This window comes from Diplotaxodon limnothrissa, linkage group LG14 (assembly GCF_057381915.1).
Source record: "Diplotaxodon limnothrissa isolate DT_005_m linkage group LG14, D_limnothrissa_male_GT1.1, whole genome shotgun sequence".
Lineage (NCBI taxonomy): Eukaryota > Metazoa > Chordata > Actinopteri > Cichliformes > Cichlidae > Diplotaxodon > Diplotaxodon limnothrissa.
Genome location: NC_140609.1, coordinates 32,570,113 through 32,587,430, shown reverse-complemented (window position 1 = coordinate 32,587,430; position 17,318 = coordinate 32,570,113). Strand labels below are relative to the sequence as shown.

Genomic DNA, 17,318 nt, shown 5'->3' with positions numbered 1-17,318 from the left:
CACTTCTAATTTTCGTTGTTTCATTTATTTTCTTTAATAATAATAATAACCCTGCTCCGCACACTGGAATAAACATAATCAACATGATCAACATTTTACTGCATGTTATTTCACTATCTTATTGAGTCAAATACTCCATCCTTATGTGGTTTACGACATTATATTTATCTAAACCTCCACTTTGTCTCTAAATGTTTAAAGAATTTTTTCAAGTTCAGGGTCAAATTTTGAGAATTTGACCATAAGTGAAAGTTATGGTGTTATCACCCCCTTTTGGGCTTACCTTTCCCAGTTTTGATGATATTCCTCTCTATTCTTTGTAAGTACCCCTTTTTCGGTGGCGAGAAACTGTTGGCGTGGCCAAGTGGGTGCTGAAAAAACAAAAGCTCAGGACAGAACAGGACAGAACAGTCACCAGTCATGTACTTCATACAAAATTAAGATATATTGACCTTCATATTGATCCTCTGAGTGTAATGTTACATTTTAATTTAAACTGCTCAAAGCTAAACACAATATTTTACTTTATTTTACTCTTGTTCTTGTGCAGCACCACCCCTATCGGTTCTCTCTTAGTTTTAAATTGCTGACTATTTCAAAAGGCACCCAAAAGGCGGGGACCAGTGTTTATCATTACATATCTCTCTTTTGAGTTTGGCAAGTTTATCATTTCCCTATTATTCATAAACCTCAGTGCAGGATTTTTTATTTTTAATTTTATAACCATTAATTGACTTTTACAGTGGTCTGCCATGGTTAACAATAACATGTTCAGTCATGAGTGAAAACGAACCTTTTCTTCACTTTAACATTTAGCATTCCCAACCATTTTATAATGATACATTAATCAAAATACAGCTACTATAACACAATTTTCTTAATGCAAACATCAGTAACTCAAAATTAGCAACCAAAGGGTTAAGTCTGCAGTTTACCCTCATGTGACGCTGCAGCCTCCCCCTTTAGTCTCTGTCAACCTTCTGTTCTCGCAAAACAAAACAAAGCAGGACAAAACATCCACCCTTCTTTTACAGAGTGGGTGAACTGTTTGTGGGCATCTACTAATCCTAAAGTCAGTACCGTTTTTGTCTCAATTTCAAGTCAATTAAAACTTTTAGTCATCAGTCCATCACAGTCCAGTCACATGCATACATCCACACACATTCATACCAGATATTGCTGATAATGGAGCTCCACGCGCAACCTACTCGAAGCTCCCTCACCAGCAAGATGACGTCATCATTTTAAAGGAAAACAGTTACTTGTTTTTTGGACCGGATTGGCTCGCTGCAATCCTTTTAGGCTCAGGACTTCTCATCCGACCAGTGTCCCATATAAGTGAATTTCTCCCCCGCCCATTATAATCATGGAGAAAAATTACTTTACGACTGTTTTCAGTAAGAATATTTCATAGCGCTCTAAAGTTCAATTTCTCAGGCCTGGATTAAGGAGCCGATTTGCTAAATCAGGAACTCACAAAATACCAAAATATCGCCACCGGTGGATCACACCTCTCAGATGTTCTTATCTCAGTGCACTGTAACAAAAGCAAAAACAACCATAACCAATAAAGTACTCATAAAATAACAAATACTGGGGCCCATTGCAAACATGTCCAAACATAAACCATCTTCCCCTCTCTTGGAGAAAGAAAATAATCCAAACCTCACTGATCAAATACACCTTGTGTCAAACAAAACCCAAAAATCAACCAAAACTTCACACACAATATTTAGCATTTGGTCAGGGTCACATCAAAGATGGTGGAGGAGAGAGCAAAGATGGTAGGGAGGGAGAGCAGGAGTCCAGGGTCAGCCTCGGCTTTCTGGGCGACAAAGCAGCCTGTAATCAAGCATAAAGAGAAAAAGGAAAGAGAAAAAACAAAACAAAACAAAACAAAACAAAATCGAACGAACCAGAATGATGTTTTATTGGCTGCGTCACTCAGAGAGGGGAGAAACACCGGGACCGAGCCCTGTGTCAACCTTCTCTCCCCCTTTTTTTGTTTTTTCTCTTATATATATAATATATCATATAATCAACTCATAACCCACCAAGCTGACAGGACAACACAGGTACATGTTAAAATTCTTAAGATCATGTTTAAAAGCACAAAAATGGAACTTTCTTTCACTCAGTAATCACTTATGTTAACCCTTCAGCAAAAAACATGTCACAATTTGACTTTTCTAGCCACTAAATTTGTTGTATCGTCACTGGTTGGTCAGACCAGTTTTTTATTTTTATTTTTTTTAAAGTTAAGTTGTTGTCCTGCAACCCAGAGAGTTTATTTGTTAGTACTGGATAAACTTTATTATTTAACGGCGGGTGTATATTAAGTTTCACTGCTTTAAACTTGCTGTAAAGTCTTCACACGTTCATGAGTGTAAGCTGTTTCTTCATTGCATGTGTGTGCATTTGTATAAAAGCAGGTTGATTTTAACTTTTTCTCAAACTAGGCGTTACCTTAAAAGGAGCCTTTCTCTCACATTTCTCTGCTTGTGTGTGTTTTTGTTTCACCTTTTGTTGTGATGCTCCGGACGCCTTCCCAACCTCCACAAGTTTGTTGGGCCCAATGTTATATGTTAAAAAACTCCTCTTAATTCCTCCTTTAATTCTCTGCTAGCTGCTGTCTTTTCCACAGCTGCTGATTCTTGCTGAATTTGGTTTCCATAACTATAATTTGCTTCGGCCGCTGTGCTTGTGGGGGCAGTTGGTCCAGGCCTGTAGCCGCCTGTATCAACACACTGAGAGATTTATTTAATATCATTTTCATCACAATCTTACTCTGCCGACTAAAGTGCCGGTCTTAATCATATACGATTTGTCACTTCTATATCAAAACCCAGCCGAACATCAAACATTCAGCATAGTCATTCAAAACCTTATTTATAATATTATAATCAGCAAAATCAGCGTTTTAATTACAGGCATGTATCATTGTTTGCAACTCATAATTATAAAACTCAAAAAACATGCTAAACAGCAACAAAAGTCCTCTGTACTCCTCCCAGCTCATTTGCATGTTAACACACAGTCTAAAAATAGCTCGCAGCGCTGCAGCTGCACGTCACACAGAGTCTCACACAAAGCTCAGGCAAAACTCTATTATTTTATATTACAAAGACGTCTTATATTTACAATCACTGACAGGCCTGACAGATTCAGCACCTAACAAATTTCGACAAATTTAATATAACGGGTCTCACCGAAGAAAGTCTCACTTTTTTGTAATCAATCAAACAGTATCTGTTACTTCTGGAACAGTTTCTGACCTAATTTCTAAAGAGCACCTACACAATTTCGACAAATTTAACCATAATGGGTCCAACCGAAGAAAGGTAACTTTTTTGTAATCAATTAAACAGTATCTGTTACTTCTGGAACAGTTTCTGACCTAATTTCTAAAATCCCTAACTCAATTTAACAGTATCCAAAAAAGCACATCACACCGTTCCAAACGGTGAGGAGACTCTAACTCCTAGCTTATTTCAGGATGCCCTGTACCCCACAGATAAGCCAAACTGAACTAACCCTGTTCGCCGACAGGTCAAGACCGCGCATCCACGGCCAGGAGGGAGCGTAACCTCCGGGCTATGCGCTTCTTAGCAACTTCTGGTGCCGTCCTATAATAATTTGTAACAATTTGAAACAACAGTCAACACCCTAAAACAAGAGTCTGACTAAGGCAAGTGCCACCTAGAGGTCAATGGAGCCAACCCTCACTTATAATCACACAGGACCACACTTATAGCCAATTTGGACTTTAACCAACAACATGACCAATTCCCTACCAAACTACCTGAGCCTTTAACTCAATATCCAGGGACTCAAACCCAACATTATTACGTTCATATTTTTTCAACTTCATTAAATACTCTTAACTGACTTTAACTGCATAACACACACGGATCCTCATCAAAATCAAAACAGACCCTCTACCAGTGATTTCAGTGAGTAGACTTTAATTTAGTCATATCCAATTTGGCACACTTTGGAAATAATTCAACAGGTAGTGCCTTACCTTTAGATAAGCCGGCTTATGCCCACTCACGTCAGACCACTGGCTTGTGCCTGTCCGTTCGACAACCTCGGACCGTCCAAACCTTTAAATTCCACCCCAATACCACAGGACGAGCCCCCAAGCTGTTACGAGTTCAAATTGGGGATGGACACAAGAGAAAAACCACAATAACAACACTGGTCCGGCCGGGTTGAGTCAAACGATGATTTTAATGCACACACGCGTGGGAGATGGACACTGTATGCAGACAGCCTCAGATCTCAAAATGGTGGAGCATTACTCAAACTCTTATAGCCTCTGGTGCCTCCACCTTATCATAAAAAGCCTAAACATTCACACTCAAAAGCCTAAACACTCACATGCTTTTCTCTCACACGACGCCTAAGCTACAACCTTGGCTCCCTGTTTATCTGCTCCTGCTGAGATGGGGCAGAAAACTCCAGTATACTCTCTCTTCTAATCAGACAAACAAGGCGATGACTTTCTGCGAACAGTATTTCTTATAACTCAGCAGTATAATGCATCATAAAACAATATCATTCATTCACAATAAATCAGCAGTCTACTTTAATGCAAATCAGTTTAACTAATGCAATAGTTGTCAGCTTCTTCTAATTCAGGAGAATAATGCAAACTAAAACTACATAATAATTCACAATCTTTAATTAGGGGTATAACATGGCATAAAATAATATTATAATCTAACAGCAGTCAGCACACCTCACTAAGGGACCACTGCTTTCTGCTGCCACTGGTCCTGCCTCACCTTCAAGAGTGCCAGGGGTAGGGATGTCGAGCACGCTACAGATCAGGACTCTGAGTTGACGTGACAGATTTGAAGAGGGGAACCTCTGCTCTGCCCATGGTTTGATGAGTGCCAATGCCAAAGCCTCCTCTGCATTTGGTTTTCACCTGTCTTCATTGCATTCTCATTGTGAATGATCCATGAGTTTATCACACCAGCATTGATCATGCCATAGAACACGCAAAGGGGCCATCTCTTGGTTTTTCTTCCATAACCATAGTGAGCGCACATCTGGTCAAAAGTATCGACACCTCCCTTTGTTTTGTTGTAAAATTCAATCACTTCGGGCTTACGAGTGGGTCTTATGCTTGGTTGTGTATGCATGGATGACAGGAGCAGTACAACCTTCTTTTTTGAAGCTTTGTCAGGGAGGAAGGACACCAAGGTTAGTTCTTTGGTAAAAAGAAATGCACTGGAGCCTGGCACGTGATTTTCTTTAACTTTCATCACTTGTGGGATCTCCCTTTTGTTTGCTTTTATTGTTCCCACTAAGGTCATGCCACAGTTCTGCAGCAGATCAATCGCCAGTGGCACAGAAGTGAACCAATTATCAGTGGTCACATTCCTGTTTGTATGGTGATATTGTTTGGTCAGCTCCTTGGTGAAATGCTGGCCAAGACTTTGTCCATCCTGTCGTTGTGTTACAAGTTTCCCCAGGTATGGTATTCCTGTCAGCAGGTACTTGCTTTGGGAATCATTGGCAAGGACAAGCTTGATACCATATTTGGCAGGTTTGTTGGGGATGCACATTCTAAATGGACACCTCCCTCTAAATCCAAGCAACTGTTCATCTACAGTTATGTTTTGACTGGGCACATATAAGTTTTTACAGTTGTCAATGAATATTTGCCATATATTTCTAATGGGAGCAAATTTATCCATGGCCTGTCTTTCTTGCCGTGTGTCAGGGTCATCAAATCGGAGACAGCTAAGGAGGAATGAAAAGCGGCCCTCAGACATAGCAGCACGGTACACAGGTGCAGCAGTAGCAGGGTTCCACATTTCTTTAGTAGACAAATGGTTGTCCATCTGGCAACCACTAAAGATACAAATCCCTAGCATTGCACGCACCTCTGCTGGGGTTGTTCTCTGGAAAGTACCTGTTATCTTCCGATACTTCACAACTTCAGCATCAATACGGATGTTCGTCCATGTCACAATTTCGTCGATGATTTGCGCCTCAAAAAATAATGTGAAACACTTCTCAGGGGTGTCAGCATTTGATGCTTCTGGTGTTGGTCCTGGTGTAAAAGCAGGCATCGTGCAGCTGTCCTGGTAGCTGCCAATGTCTGAGGCCGAGAACTCCCCTGGAAACCAGAAGTACTCCTGTAAGACTTGTTTTGGAGTCTCACAATATAGGCCATGTCATCATTCACATGGCGGTGTCCTCTCCCCCTGTGACCCACATCAGGCGTGGCAGGGACCGCATCAGGCGTGGCAAGAACCACATCAGGTGTGGCAGGGGAAGTAAGATGGGCAGTAACCCTAGAGGCAAAAGGTCCTGAGGTGGGAATTTGCCTGGTGGTCAGTCTACTTGAATCACGATGTCGCATTTTTTTTCTCCGATGACTTGAAGTGCTAGGCTCAAAGCCATCACTATCACTGTCATCATCACCCGGTTTTGGAATGTAGTCCACGTCACTTTCGCTGTCATACATCTCTTCTGCTTCCACATGATCAACATCTTCATCACTGCTTTCCCTGAATAGAATCTCTTCTATTTCTTTTTGGGTGAAGTACTTCAGTGGTTTCCTTTTTGGCATTTTTTTCCCTAGAGGACTGCTAGAACTTCACCAGCTAGCTATCTTGCTAGGTATTTGCTGAAAGAAATAATGTGCACAGTTATCTAGCTAGCTTTTAGATAAAAAAAAAAGAAAAGAAAAAGAAATCTAATCAGCTAACAATTGCCAAGTTAAACAAACCTTACCTATGTGTTACTCACTAGCTGGGATGCCAGAAACACTAAACCTGCAACAGGGTGACAGCTGTAGTTGAAGAGGGACAGTAAATATGGTGAGCCTGAATGTTGTCACCCTTGAAATGCGGCAAGCTCGCCTGATTTTATACACTAACACTATCACCGGGTGAAATCCACCCAAAACCTACTTTATCCTCTATCACTATTGCCGGGTGAAATTCACCCAAACACATGCCTGTAGGAAAAAGCGGGATTTGGGGTAGGGAAACACCCACGCCTTCAAAGACAATGCTGGAACTACCCAGAGACCCACCACACTCAGACAAACGCAACATATTGAAAATTATGTAAATACATTTGCTCGGGTGAAAATCACCCGGCGATAGTGTTCTAGGGTTAAAAATGATAAACCCTGTCCAGCATGTTACTTAAAGAATATGGAATCATAACAGAGACGCTGTACACATATGTCTGTATTTAATTCTTTGTATGTCTACCTAAATACACAGTGACACATCATAAACATATACAGCAATAGTTTAATAAGTTTCAACAATATACTGAGTCTATGTCTATAACATCACATACTATTTTATAATCATTACATCTTTATAATGAAAGCAAAAATTTAATTAGATTTTGCACATCTTAAAAATTAGATGACAGGATACTAATGAAGGCTTGACTTGAAAAACAAAACAAAGACAAGTTAAAAAATGTGTCTTGCCTACATGCAAATGTGTAACTGTGGTTACGGGTTCAAGGCAACAGCTTCAACAAAAACCATCCTGATATGTCTAATTACTAATATGTACTAAAGTAGGAATATGTATGTATTTTCAATGATAGCAAAATTTGATTGATTTCATACAACCTATGTTTAATATTGTGGGTAAACAGCATACTTTTACACTTTTACAGATTTTGAGCATTACACCTTAAAAGAGAAGTAACATTTTTCAGTACAATTCGCCATAATTATGTACAAAATATATGTACATAAAATAACATTGTGAAAAGCGAGTAGTCTACTTTCATAAAAGTGTCTGAGAAAGAGATATCCTGATTTTGGCTTATCGACTTATTTCTCAGAGTTACATATTAAAGGGCAAGCTTTATCTCTAATCCGATTTTAGTTTTCTTCAGCCTCTTCATCAGCATGTGTTTAATGTCGCGAGTCTTGAAACAGTATATGACTGGATTAACAGCAGCAGGAAAAAGACTGTACAGCAATATCAACCCAATGCGGACATCTAAACTGAAAGAAAATCCAAAAGCATTAGCCACATAAACAAAACATCTGGGTAGATAAAAAAGACATGCGATAAATATTTGTGAAGTACAAGTGGATAAGGTTCTTTTGCGCCCTGCAGAACTGGACATTTTCATAATAACCACAATAATAGAAATGTAGGAAAACAAAATGAATGCAAGAGGAAGCAAAAGACAAAACATGGCTAAACAGAGTGAAGTGACTACAACAATTCTAACATCGTCTCCACAAGCCTGGCTTACTATGGATATGTGGTCACAGTAGCACTGAACAATGATGTTTGATTTACAGAAAGGTAAAGTTAGGGCATGGAGTACAACAGCTATCATCAAAGGCAGAGGTATGAACCAAGCAAACCCACACAACACAGATATGACACTGTTTGTAATTAGAACAGGGTAACGAAGAGGAATACATATTGCAACAAATCGATCAAGAGCCATTACCAGCAAGATGAAAGATGTTACTGATCCCAAATAATGAACAAAGAACATTTGCGTAAAACAGCCATAAAATGAAATAACACTATTGTCAAACCAATATTTTGACATGATTTTTGGCAGTGTCACAGTGCCAAATGTCAAGTCATTCAGGGCCAGGTGACAAAAGACCAGATATGTTGGCTTTTGCAGGGACTTTTCATAGGCAACAAATGATAAAATGAAAATGTTCCCCAATGCAATTGCTAGGTAAACAAAAAAAAGAAAAGTTGATATGGGTCCATAATACTGTGGTGAAAGTCCAGGAAATCCAAGGATGAAGAAGCTTTTCATCCTTGTTACATTGGTGATCATAATTTCAGTAACAAATTTGATTAGAGCTTTGAAATATTGATATGAGAATATACTACTAACATGCACTATAACATTTATACATTAATCATTTTTCAGAAATCATTAAAAAAAACCTATTTAAAAGGTGGTCTTAGAAAAAAGCAATTAATTAGATGATCTCTGTTACATACTTTGAGTATGGCTTTTGCTTCTGATTGCAGCTCTATATTCAAAAGAGTGTCGGGGTGGTAGGCAGCATCCATCTTTTATGAGGTCTGACCTGTTGTATCCTCAATGGACACCCTTCAGCACATCCTTCTCTCTTCCTGCTAAGCTAGCTTGTAATAAATTATTCTTGGTCAAAAAGTGCTGTTCCCTGAAGATTTGGCAGTGCATTGGCTGCAAAATTCCATGCCAATAACTGAAGTCTGGAGAAACGAGTACTAAACAAGAGTGTACATAAGTAAAGTAAGTCAGTAAAATTTTATTTATATAGCACCTTTCAAGATAAAATCACAAAGTGCTTCACCAAAGCTAAAACATAAAAACAAAAATCAGCCAAAGGCAAGTTTAAAAAGATGAGTTTTTAGCTGTTTTTTAAAAGAGGTGAGTGAGTCCACAGATCTCAAACTCAATAGGAGAGAGTTCCAAAGTCTGGGGGCCATAGTTACAAAAGCTCTGTCACCTTTTGTTTTCAGCCTCGTGTGCTGGACAACAAGCAAGCCCTCATCACATGACCTCAGGGGCCTGCTGGGGATGTAAGGATGTAAAAGATCACTGACGTATTTTGGTGCTTGTCCATGCAGAGTCCTGAATGTCAAAATCATAATCTTAAAGTGGACTCTGAATTTTATGGGGAGCCAGTGCAGCTGGATCAGCAGGGGTATGGCATGGGAGTACTTGATAGACTTGGTCAAAGCCTTGCGGCAGCATTCTGAACATCCTGCTGATGTTCCAAGGAGGTATTACATAAACAGGTGAACAAGGAATTACAAGAGTCCAAATGAGAGGAAACAAATGCATGAATGATCATTTTCAGTTCAAAGCATGAAACAATAGGACTCAGCTTCGCAATGTTTCTTAAATGGTAAAAACAGGAGCGGACCAGAGATTTAACATGAGCGTCCAATGTCAGAGCTGGGTCAAAAGTAACACCAAGATTCCTAATAGAAGATTTTGCAAATAAACCAAGAGAGCCTAAAGATAGAAAGACGATGATTATTAAAAAGGTTTTATAATAAATCAACATTGTTATAGGAATGTAAAAATAAATTAACAACATCAGAAAATCAAAAAATCACCTTCCATGGCTCTAAAACACTGGAAGCATCAGTGCCTATCAGTAGCTCCACCTCTGCATCAATGTCGTGAAGTTTAACAGGTTTAAGATGAGGCCACTGATCAATGTTGCCTTGCTGGGGAATATTGACTGTAGAAACTGGCATGGTCTTTTGAGTCAAAACATCTGGCAGGGGCATGAAATCATTTGCTTCCAAACCAGACAGAACTTGTGCACTAACAATCCTATCTTGACTCATTATTCTCAAAAGGATATTGGTCTTTTTACCTTTTAGATTCAGTCTTTTTGCCAGGGTTTCTGTACAGAATGTACCTGAACTTCAAGGATCCAGGATTTCTTTTGTTTGACAGACCAAACATCCCACAATTAAAAGTCCACAAGCCACTGCTGCACTGAGATAATATTTCGTACGCAGGCAAAAGAAGTCCACTGTCCAAACTTGAAAGTTGCATTTTTATGATTTATTTTATCCAGTTTGGCAAGCAATAACAAGATCCATTTTTGTTACTTCCTGCTGCTTCTCCTGCTCTGGTAAAAAAAAAAATACATAGGCCCACCCCAGTGCATGCTGGTCCTATACCTGTCTCTTTATTTATAGAAACAAAATGGCCCTAGAGCTCTTAGTGTCCAGTCCAGCATGTTACTTAAAGAATATGGAATCATAACAGAGACGCTGTACACATATGTCTGTATTTAATTCTTTGTATGCCTACCTAAATACACAGTGACACATCATAAACATATACACCAATAGTTTGATCAGTTTCAACAATATGCTGAGTCTATGTCTGTAACATCACATACTATTTTATAATCATTACATCTTTATAATGAAAGAAAAAATTTAATTAGATTTTGCACATCTTAAAAATTAGATGACAGGATACTAATGAAGGCTTGACTTGAAAAACAAAACAAAGACAAGTTAAAAAATGTGTCTTGCCTACATGCAAATGTGTAACTGTGGTTACGGGTTCAAGGCAACAGCTTCAACAAAAACCATCCTGATATGTCTAATTACTAATATGTACTAAAGTAGGAATATGTATGTATTTTCAATGATAGCAAAATTTGATTGATTTCATACAACCTATGTTTAATATTGTGGGTAAACAGCATACTTTTACACTTTTACAGATTTTGAGCATTACACCTTACAAGAGAAGTAACATTTTTCAGTACAATTTGCCATAATATGTATGAAATATACACATAAATTAAAAAAAAAACAAGAGTGGAATCCATGTTTGGGAGGAAAAATACTGAAAAGGGGCTACATTGTGAAAATCATCACGTCTTTACTCTCATAAGTGTCTGAGAAAGAGATATCCTGCTTCTGACTTATCGATTCACTTTTCAGAGTTACATATTAAGGTGAAAGCTTTATCTCTAATTCAATTTTAGTTTTCTTCAGCCTCTTCATCAGCATGTGTTTAATGTCGCGAGTCTTGAAACAGTATATGACTGGATTAACAGCAGCAGGAAAAAGACTGTACAGCAATATCAACCCAATGCGGACATCTAAACTGAAAGAAAATCCAACAGCATAAGTCACATAAACAAAACATCTGGGTAGATAAAAAAGACATGTGATAAATATTTGTGAAGTACAAGTGGATAAGGTTCTTTTGCACCCTGCAGAACTGGACATTTTCATAATAACCACAATAATAGAAATGTAGGAAAACAAAATGAATGCAAGAGGAAGCAAAAGACAAAACATGGCTAAACAGAGTGAAGTGACTACAAAAATTCTAACATCGTCTCCACAAGCCTGGCTTATTATGGATATGTTGTCACAGTAGCACTGAACAATGATGTTTGATTTGCAGAAAGGTAAAGTTAGGGCATGGAGTACAACAGCTATCATCAAAGGCAGAGGTATGAACCAAGCAAACCCACACAACACAGATATGACACTGTTTGTAATTAGAACAGGGTAACGAAGAGGAATACATATTGCAACAAATCGATCAAGAGCCATTACCAGCAAGATGAAAGATGTTACTGATCCCAAATAATGAACAAAGAACATTTGCGTAAAACAGCCATAAAATGAAATAACACTATTGTCAAACCAATATTTTGACATGATTTTTGGCAGTGTCACAGTGCCAAATGTCAAGTCATTCAGGGCCAGGTGACAAAAGACCAGATATGTTGGCTTTTGCAGGGACTTTTCATAGGCAACAAATGATAAAATGAAAATGTTCCCCAATGCAATTGCTAGGTAAACAAAAAAAAGAAAAGTTGATATGGGTCCATAATACTGTGGTGAAAGTCCAGGAAATCCAAGGATGAAGAAGCTTTTCATCCTTGTTACATTGGTGATCATAATTTCAGTAACAAATTTGATTAGAGCTTTGAAATATTGATATGAGAATATACTACTAACATGCACTATAACATTTATACATTAATCATTTTTCAGAAATCATTAAAAAAAACCTATTTAAAAGGTGGTCTTAGAAAAAAGCAATTAATTAGATGATCTCTGTTACATACTTTGAGTATGGCTTTTGCTTCTGATTGCAGCTCTATATTCAAAAGAGTGTCGGGGTGGTAGGCAGCATCCATCTTTTATGAGGTCTGACCTGTTGTATCCTCAATGGACACCCTTCAGCACATCCTTCTCTCTTCCTGCTAAGCTAGCTTGTAATAAATTATTCTTGGTCAAAAAGTGCTGTTCCCTGAAGATTTGGCAGTGCATTGGCTGCAAAATTCCATGCCAATAACTGAAGTCTGGAGAAACGAGTACTAAACAAGAGTGTACATAAGTAAAGTAAGTCAGTAAAATTTTATTTATATAGCACCTTTCAAGATAAAATCACAAAGTGCTTCACCAAAGCTAAAACATAAAAACAAAAATCAGCCAAAGGCAAGTTTAAAAAGATGAGTTTTTAGCTGTTTTTTAAAAGAGGTGAGTGAGTCCACAGATCTCAAACTCAATAGGAGAGAGTTCCAAAGTCTGGGGGCCATAGTTACAAAAGCTCTGTCACCTTTTGTTTTCAGCCTCGTGTGCTGGACAACAAGCAAGCCCTCATCACATGACCTCAGGGGCCTGCTGGGGATGTAAGGATGTAAAAGATCACTGACGTATTTTGGTGCTTGTCCATGCAGAGTCCTGAATGTCAAAATCATAATCTTAAAGTGGACTCTGAATTTTATGGGGAGCCAGTGCAGCTGGATCAGCAGGGGTATGGCATGGGAGTACTTGATAGACTTGGTCAAAGCCTTGCGGCAGCATTCTGAACATCCTGCTGATGTTCCAAGGAGGTATTACATAAACAGGTGAACAAGGAATTACAAGAGTCCAAATGAGAGGAAACAAATGCATGAATGATCATTTTCAGTTCAAAGCATGAAACAATAGGACTCAGCTTCGCAATGTTTCTTAAATGGTAAAAACAGGAGCGGACCAGAGATTTAACATGAGCGTCCAATGTCAGAGCTGGGTCAAAAGTAACACCAAGATTCCTAATAGAAGATTTTGCAAATAAACCAAGAGAGCCTAAAGATAGAAAGACGATGATTATTAAAAAGGTTTTATAATAAATCAACATTGTTATAGGAATGTAAAAATAAATTAACAACATCAGAAAATCAAAAAATCACCTTCCATGGCTCTAAAACACTGGAAGCATCAGTGCCTATCAGTAGCTCCACCTCTGCATCAATGTCGTGAAGTTTAACAGGTTTAAGATGAGGCCACTGATCAATGTTGCCTTGCTGGGGAATATTGACTGTAGAAACTGGCATGGTCTTTTGAGTCAAAACATCTGGCAGGGGCATGAAATCATTTGCTTCCAAACCAGACAGAACTTGTGCACTAACAATCCTATCTTGACTCATTATTCTCAAAAGGATATTGGTCTTTTTACCTTTTAGATTCAGTCTTTTTGCCAGGGTTTCTGTACAGAATGTACCTGAACTTCAAGGATCCAGGATTTCTTTTGTTTGACAGACCAAACATCCCACAATTAAAAGTCCACAAGCCACTGCTGCACTGAGATAATATTTCGTACGCAGGCAAAAGAAGTCCACTGTCCAAACTTGAAAGTTGCGTTTTTATGATTTATTTTATCCAGTTTGGCAAGCAATAACAAGATCCATTTTTGTTACTTCCTGCTGCTTCTCCTGCTCTGGTAAAAAAAAAAATACATAGGCCCACCCCAGTGCATGCTGGTCCTATACCTGTCTCTTTATTTATAGAAACAAAATGGCCCTAGAGCTCTTAGTGTCCAGTCCAGCATGTTACTTAAAGAATATGGAATCATAACAGAGACGCTGTACACATATGTCTGTATTTAATTCTTTGTATGCCTACCTAAATACACAGTGACACATCATAAACATATACACCAATAGTTTGATCAGTTTCAACAATATGCTGAGTCTATGTCTGTAACATCACATACTATTTTATAATCATTACATCTTTATAATGAAAGAAAAAATTTAATTAGATTTTGCACATCTTAAAAATTAGATGACAGGATACTAATGAAGGCTTGACTTGAAAAACAAAACAAAGACAAGTTAAAAAATGTGTCTTGCCTACATGCAAATGTGTAACTGTGGTTACGGGTTCAAGGCAACAGCTTCAACAAAAACCATCCTGATATGTCTAATTACTAATATGTACTAAAGTAGGAATATGTATGTATTTTCAATGATAGCAAAATTTGATTGATTTCATACAACCTATGTTTAATATTGTGGGTAAACAGCATACTTTTACACTTTTACAGATTTTGAGCATTACACCTTACAAGAGAAGTAACATTTTTCAGTACAATTTGCCATAATATGTATGAAATATACACATAAATTAAAAAAAAAACAAGAGTGGAATCCATGTTTGGGAGGAAAAATACTGAAAAGGGGCTACATTGTGAAAATCATCACGTCTTTACTCTCATAAGTGTCTGAGAAAGAGATATCCTGCTTCTGACTTATCGATTCACTTTTCAGAGTTACATATTAAGGTGAAAGCTTTATCTCTAATTCAATTTTAGTTTTCTTCAGCCTCTTCATCAGCATGTGTTTAATGTCGCGAGTCTTGAAACAGTATATGACTGGATTAACAGCAGCAGGAAAAAGACTGTACAGCAATATCAACCCAATGCGGACATCTAAACTGAAAGAAAATCCAACAGCATAAGTCACATAAACAAAACATCTGGGTAGATAAAAAAGACATGTGATAAATATTTGTGAAGTACAAGTGGATAAGGTTCTTTTGCACCCTGCAGAACTGGACATTTTCATAATAACCACAATAATAGAAATGTAGGAAAACAAAATGAATGCAAGAGGAAGCAAAAGACAAAACATGGCTAAACAGAGTGAAGTGACTACAAAAATTCTAACATCGTCTCCACAAGCCTGGCTTATTATGGATATGTTGTCACAGTAGCACTGAACAATGATGTTTGATTTGCAGAAAGGTAAAGTTAGGGCATGGAGTACAACAGCTATCATCAAAGGCAGAGGTATGAACCAAGCAAACCCACACAACACAGATATGACACTGTTTGTAATTAGAACAGGGTAACGAAGAGGAATACATATTGCAACAAATCGATCAAGAGCCATTACCAGCAAGATGAAAGATGTTACTGATCCCAAATAATGAACAAAGAACATTTGCGTAAAACAGCCATAAAATGAAATAACACTATTGTCAAACCAATATTTTGACATGATTTTTGGCAGTGTCACAGTGCCAAATGTCAAGTCATTCAGGGCCAGGTGACAAAAGACCAGATATGTTGGCTTTTGCAGGGACTTTTCATAGGCAACAAATGATAAAATGAAAATGTTCCCCAATGCAATTGCTAGGTAAACAAAAAAAAGAAAAGTTGATATGGGTCCATAATACTGTGGTGAAAGTCCAGGAAATCCAAGGATGAAGAAGCTTTTCATCCTTGTTACATTGGTGATCATAATTTCAGTAACAAATTTGATTAGAGCTTTGAAATATTGATATGAGAATATACTACTAACATGCACTATAACATTTATACATTAATCATTTTCCAGAAATCATTAAAAAAAGCTATTTAAAAGGTGGTCTTAGAAAAAAGCAATTAATTAGATGATCTCTGTTACATACTTTGAGTATGGCTTTTGCTTCTGATTGCAGCTCTATATTCAAAAGAGTGTCTGGGTGGTAGGCAGCATCCATCTTTTATGAGGTCTGACCTGTTGTATCCTCAATGGACACCCTTTAGCACACCCTTCTCTCTTCCTGCTAAGCTAGCTTGTGATAAATTATTCTTGGTCAAAAAGTGCTGTTCCCTGAAGATTTGGCAGTGCATTGGCTGCAAAATTCCATGCCAATAACTGAAGTCTGGAGAAACGAGTACTAAACAAGAGTGTACATAAGTAAAGTAAGTCAGTAAAATTTTATTTATATAGCACCTTTCAAGATAAAATCACAAAGTGCTTCACCAAAGCTAAAACATAAAAACAAAAATCAGCCAAAGGCAAGTTTAAAAAGATGAGTTTTTAGCTGTTTTTTAAAAGAGGTGAGTGAGTCCACAGATCTCAAACTCAATAGGAGAGAGTTCCAAAGTCTGGGGGCCATAGTTACAAAAGCTCTGTCACCTTTTGTTTTCAGCCTCGTGTGCTGGACAACAAGCAAGCCCTCATCACATGACCTCAGGGGCCTGCAGGGGATGTAAGGATGTAAAAGATCACTGACATATTTTGGTGCTTGTCCATGCAGAGTCCTGAATGTCAAAATCATAATCTTAAAGTGGACTCTGAATTTTATGGGGAGCCAGTGCAGCTGGATCAGCAGGGGTATGGCATGGGAGTACTTGATAGACTTGGTCAAAGCCTTGCGGCAGCATTCTGAACATCCTGCTGATGTTCCAAGGAGGTATTACATAAACAGGTGAACAAGGAATTACAATAGTCCAAATGAGAGGAAACAAATGCATGAATGATCATTTCCAGTTCAAAGCATGAAACAATAGGACTCAGCTTCACAATGTTTCTTAAATGGTAAAAACAGGAGCGGACCAGAGATTTAACATGAGCGTCCAATGTCAGAGCTGGGTCAAAAGTAACACCAAGATTCCTAATAGAAGATTTTGCAAATAAACCAAGAGAGCCTAAAGATAGAAAGACGATGATTATTAAAAAGGTTTTTAAAAAAATCAACATTGTTATAGGAATGTAAAAATAAATTAAAAACATCAGAAAATTTAGCAGC

At 38.0% G+C, this 17,318-nt stretch overlaps 3 protein-coding genes across 3 annotated transcripts; all 3 read right to left on the bottom strand.

The window, feature by feature from the left end:
* Positions 1–7,848: 7,848 nt before the first annotated feature.
* On the bottom strand, positions 7,849–8,814 carry LOC146619194 (olfactory receptor 52E8-like). Its single transcript, XM_085370204.1, has one exon. It carries the CDS (start codon positions 8,812–8,814, stop codon positions 7,849–7,851), a length of 966 nt encoding a protein of 321 aa, XP_085226330.1.
* Positions 8,815–11,462: 2,648 nt separating this feature from the next.
* Positions 11,463–12,428, bottom strand: LOC146619193 (olfactory receptor 52E8-like). The gene has a single exon (XM_085371168.1). The coding sequence runs from the start codon at positions 12,426–12,428 to the stop codon at positions 11,463–11,465; it is 966 nt and encodes a 321-aa protein (XP_085227294.1).
* A 2,648-nt stretch (positions 12,429–15,076) lies between these two features.
* LOC146619192 (olfactory receptor 52E8-like) lies at positions 15,077–16,042 on the bottom strand. The gene has a single exon (XM_085370518.1). It carries the CDS (start codon positions 16,040–16,042, stop codon positions 15,077–15,079), a length of 966 nt encoding a protein of 321 aa, XP_085226644.1.
* Between the last annotated feature and the right edge of the window lie 1,276 nt (positions 16,043–17,318).

Bases quoted from the DNA above. Each gene is read 5' to 3' on its own strand.
- LOC146619194 (XM_085370204.1), bottom strand. From the start codon at position 8,814: ATGATCACCAATGTAACAAGGATGAAAAGCTTCTTCATCCTTGGATTT.
- LOC146619193 (XM_085371168.1), bottom strand. From the start codon at position 12,428: ATGATCACCAATGTAACAAGGATGAAAAGCTTCTTCATCCTTGGATTT.
- LOC146619192 (XM_085370518.1), bottom strand. From the start codon at position 16,042: ATGATCACCAATGTAACAAGGATGAAAAGCTTCTTCATCCTTGGATTT.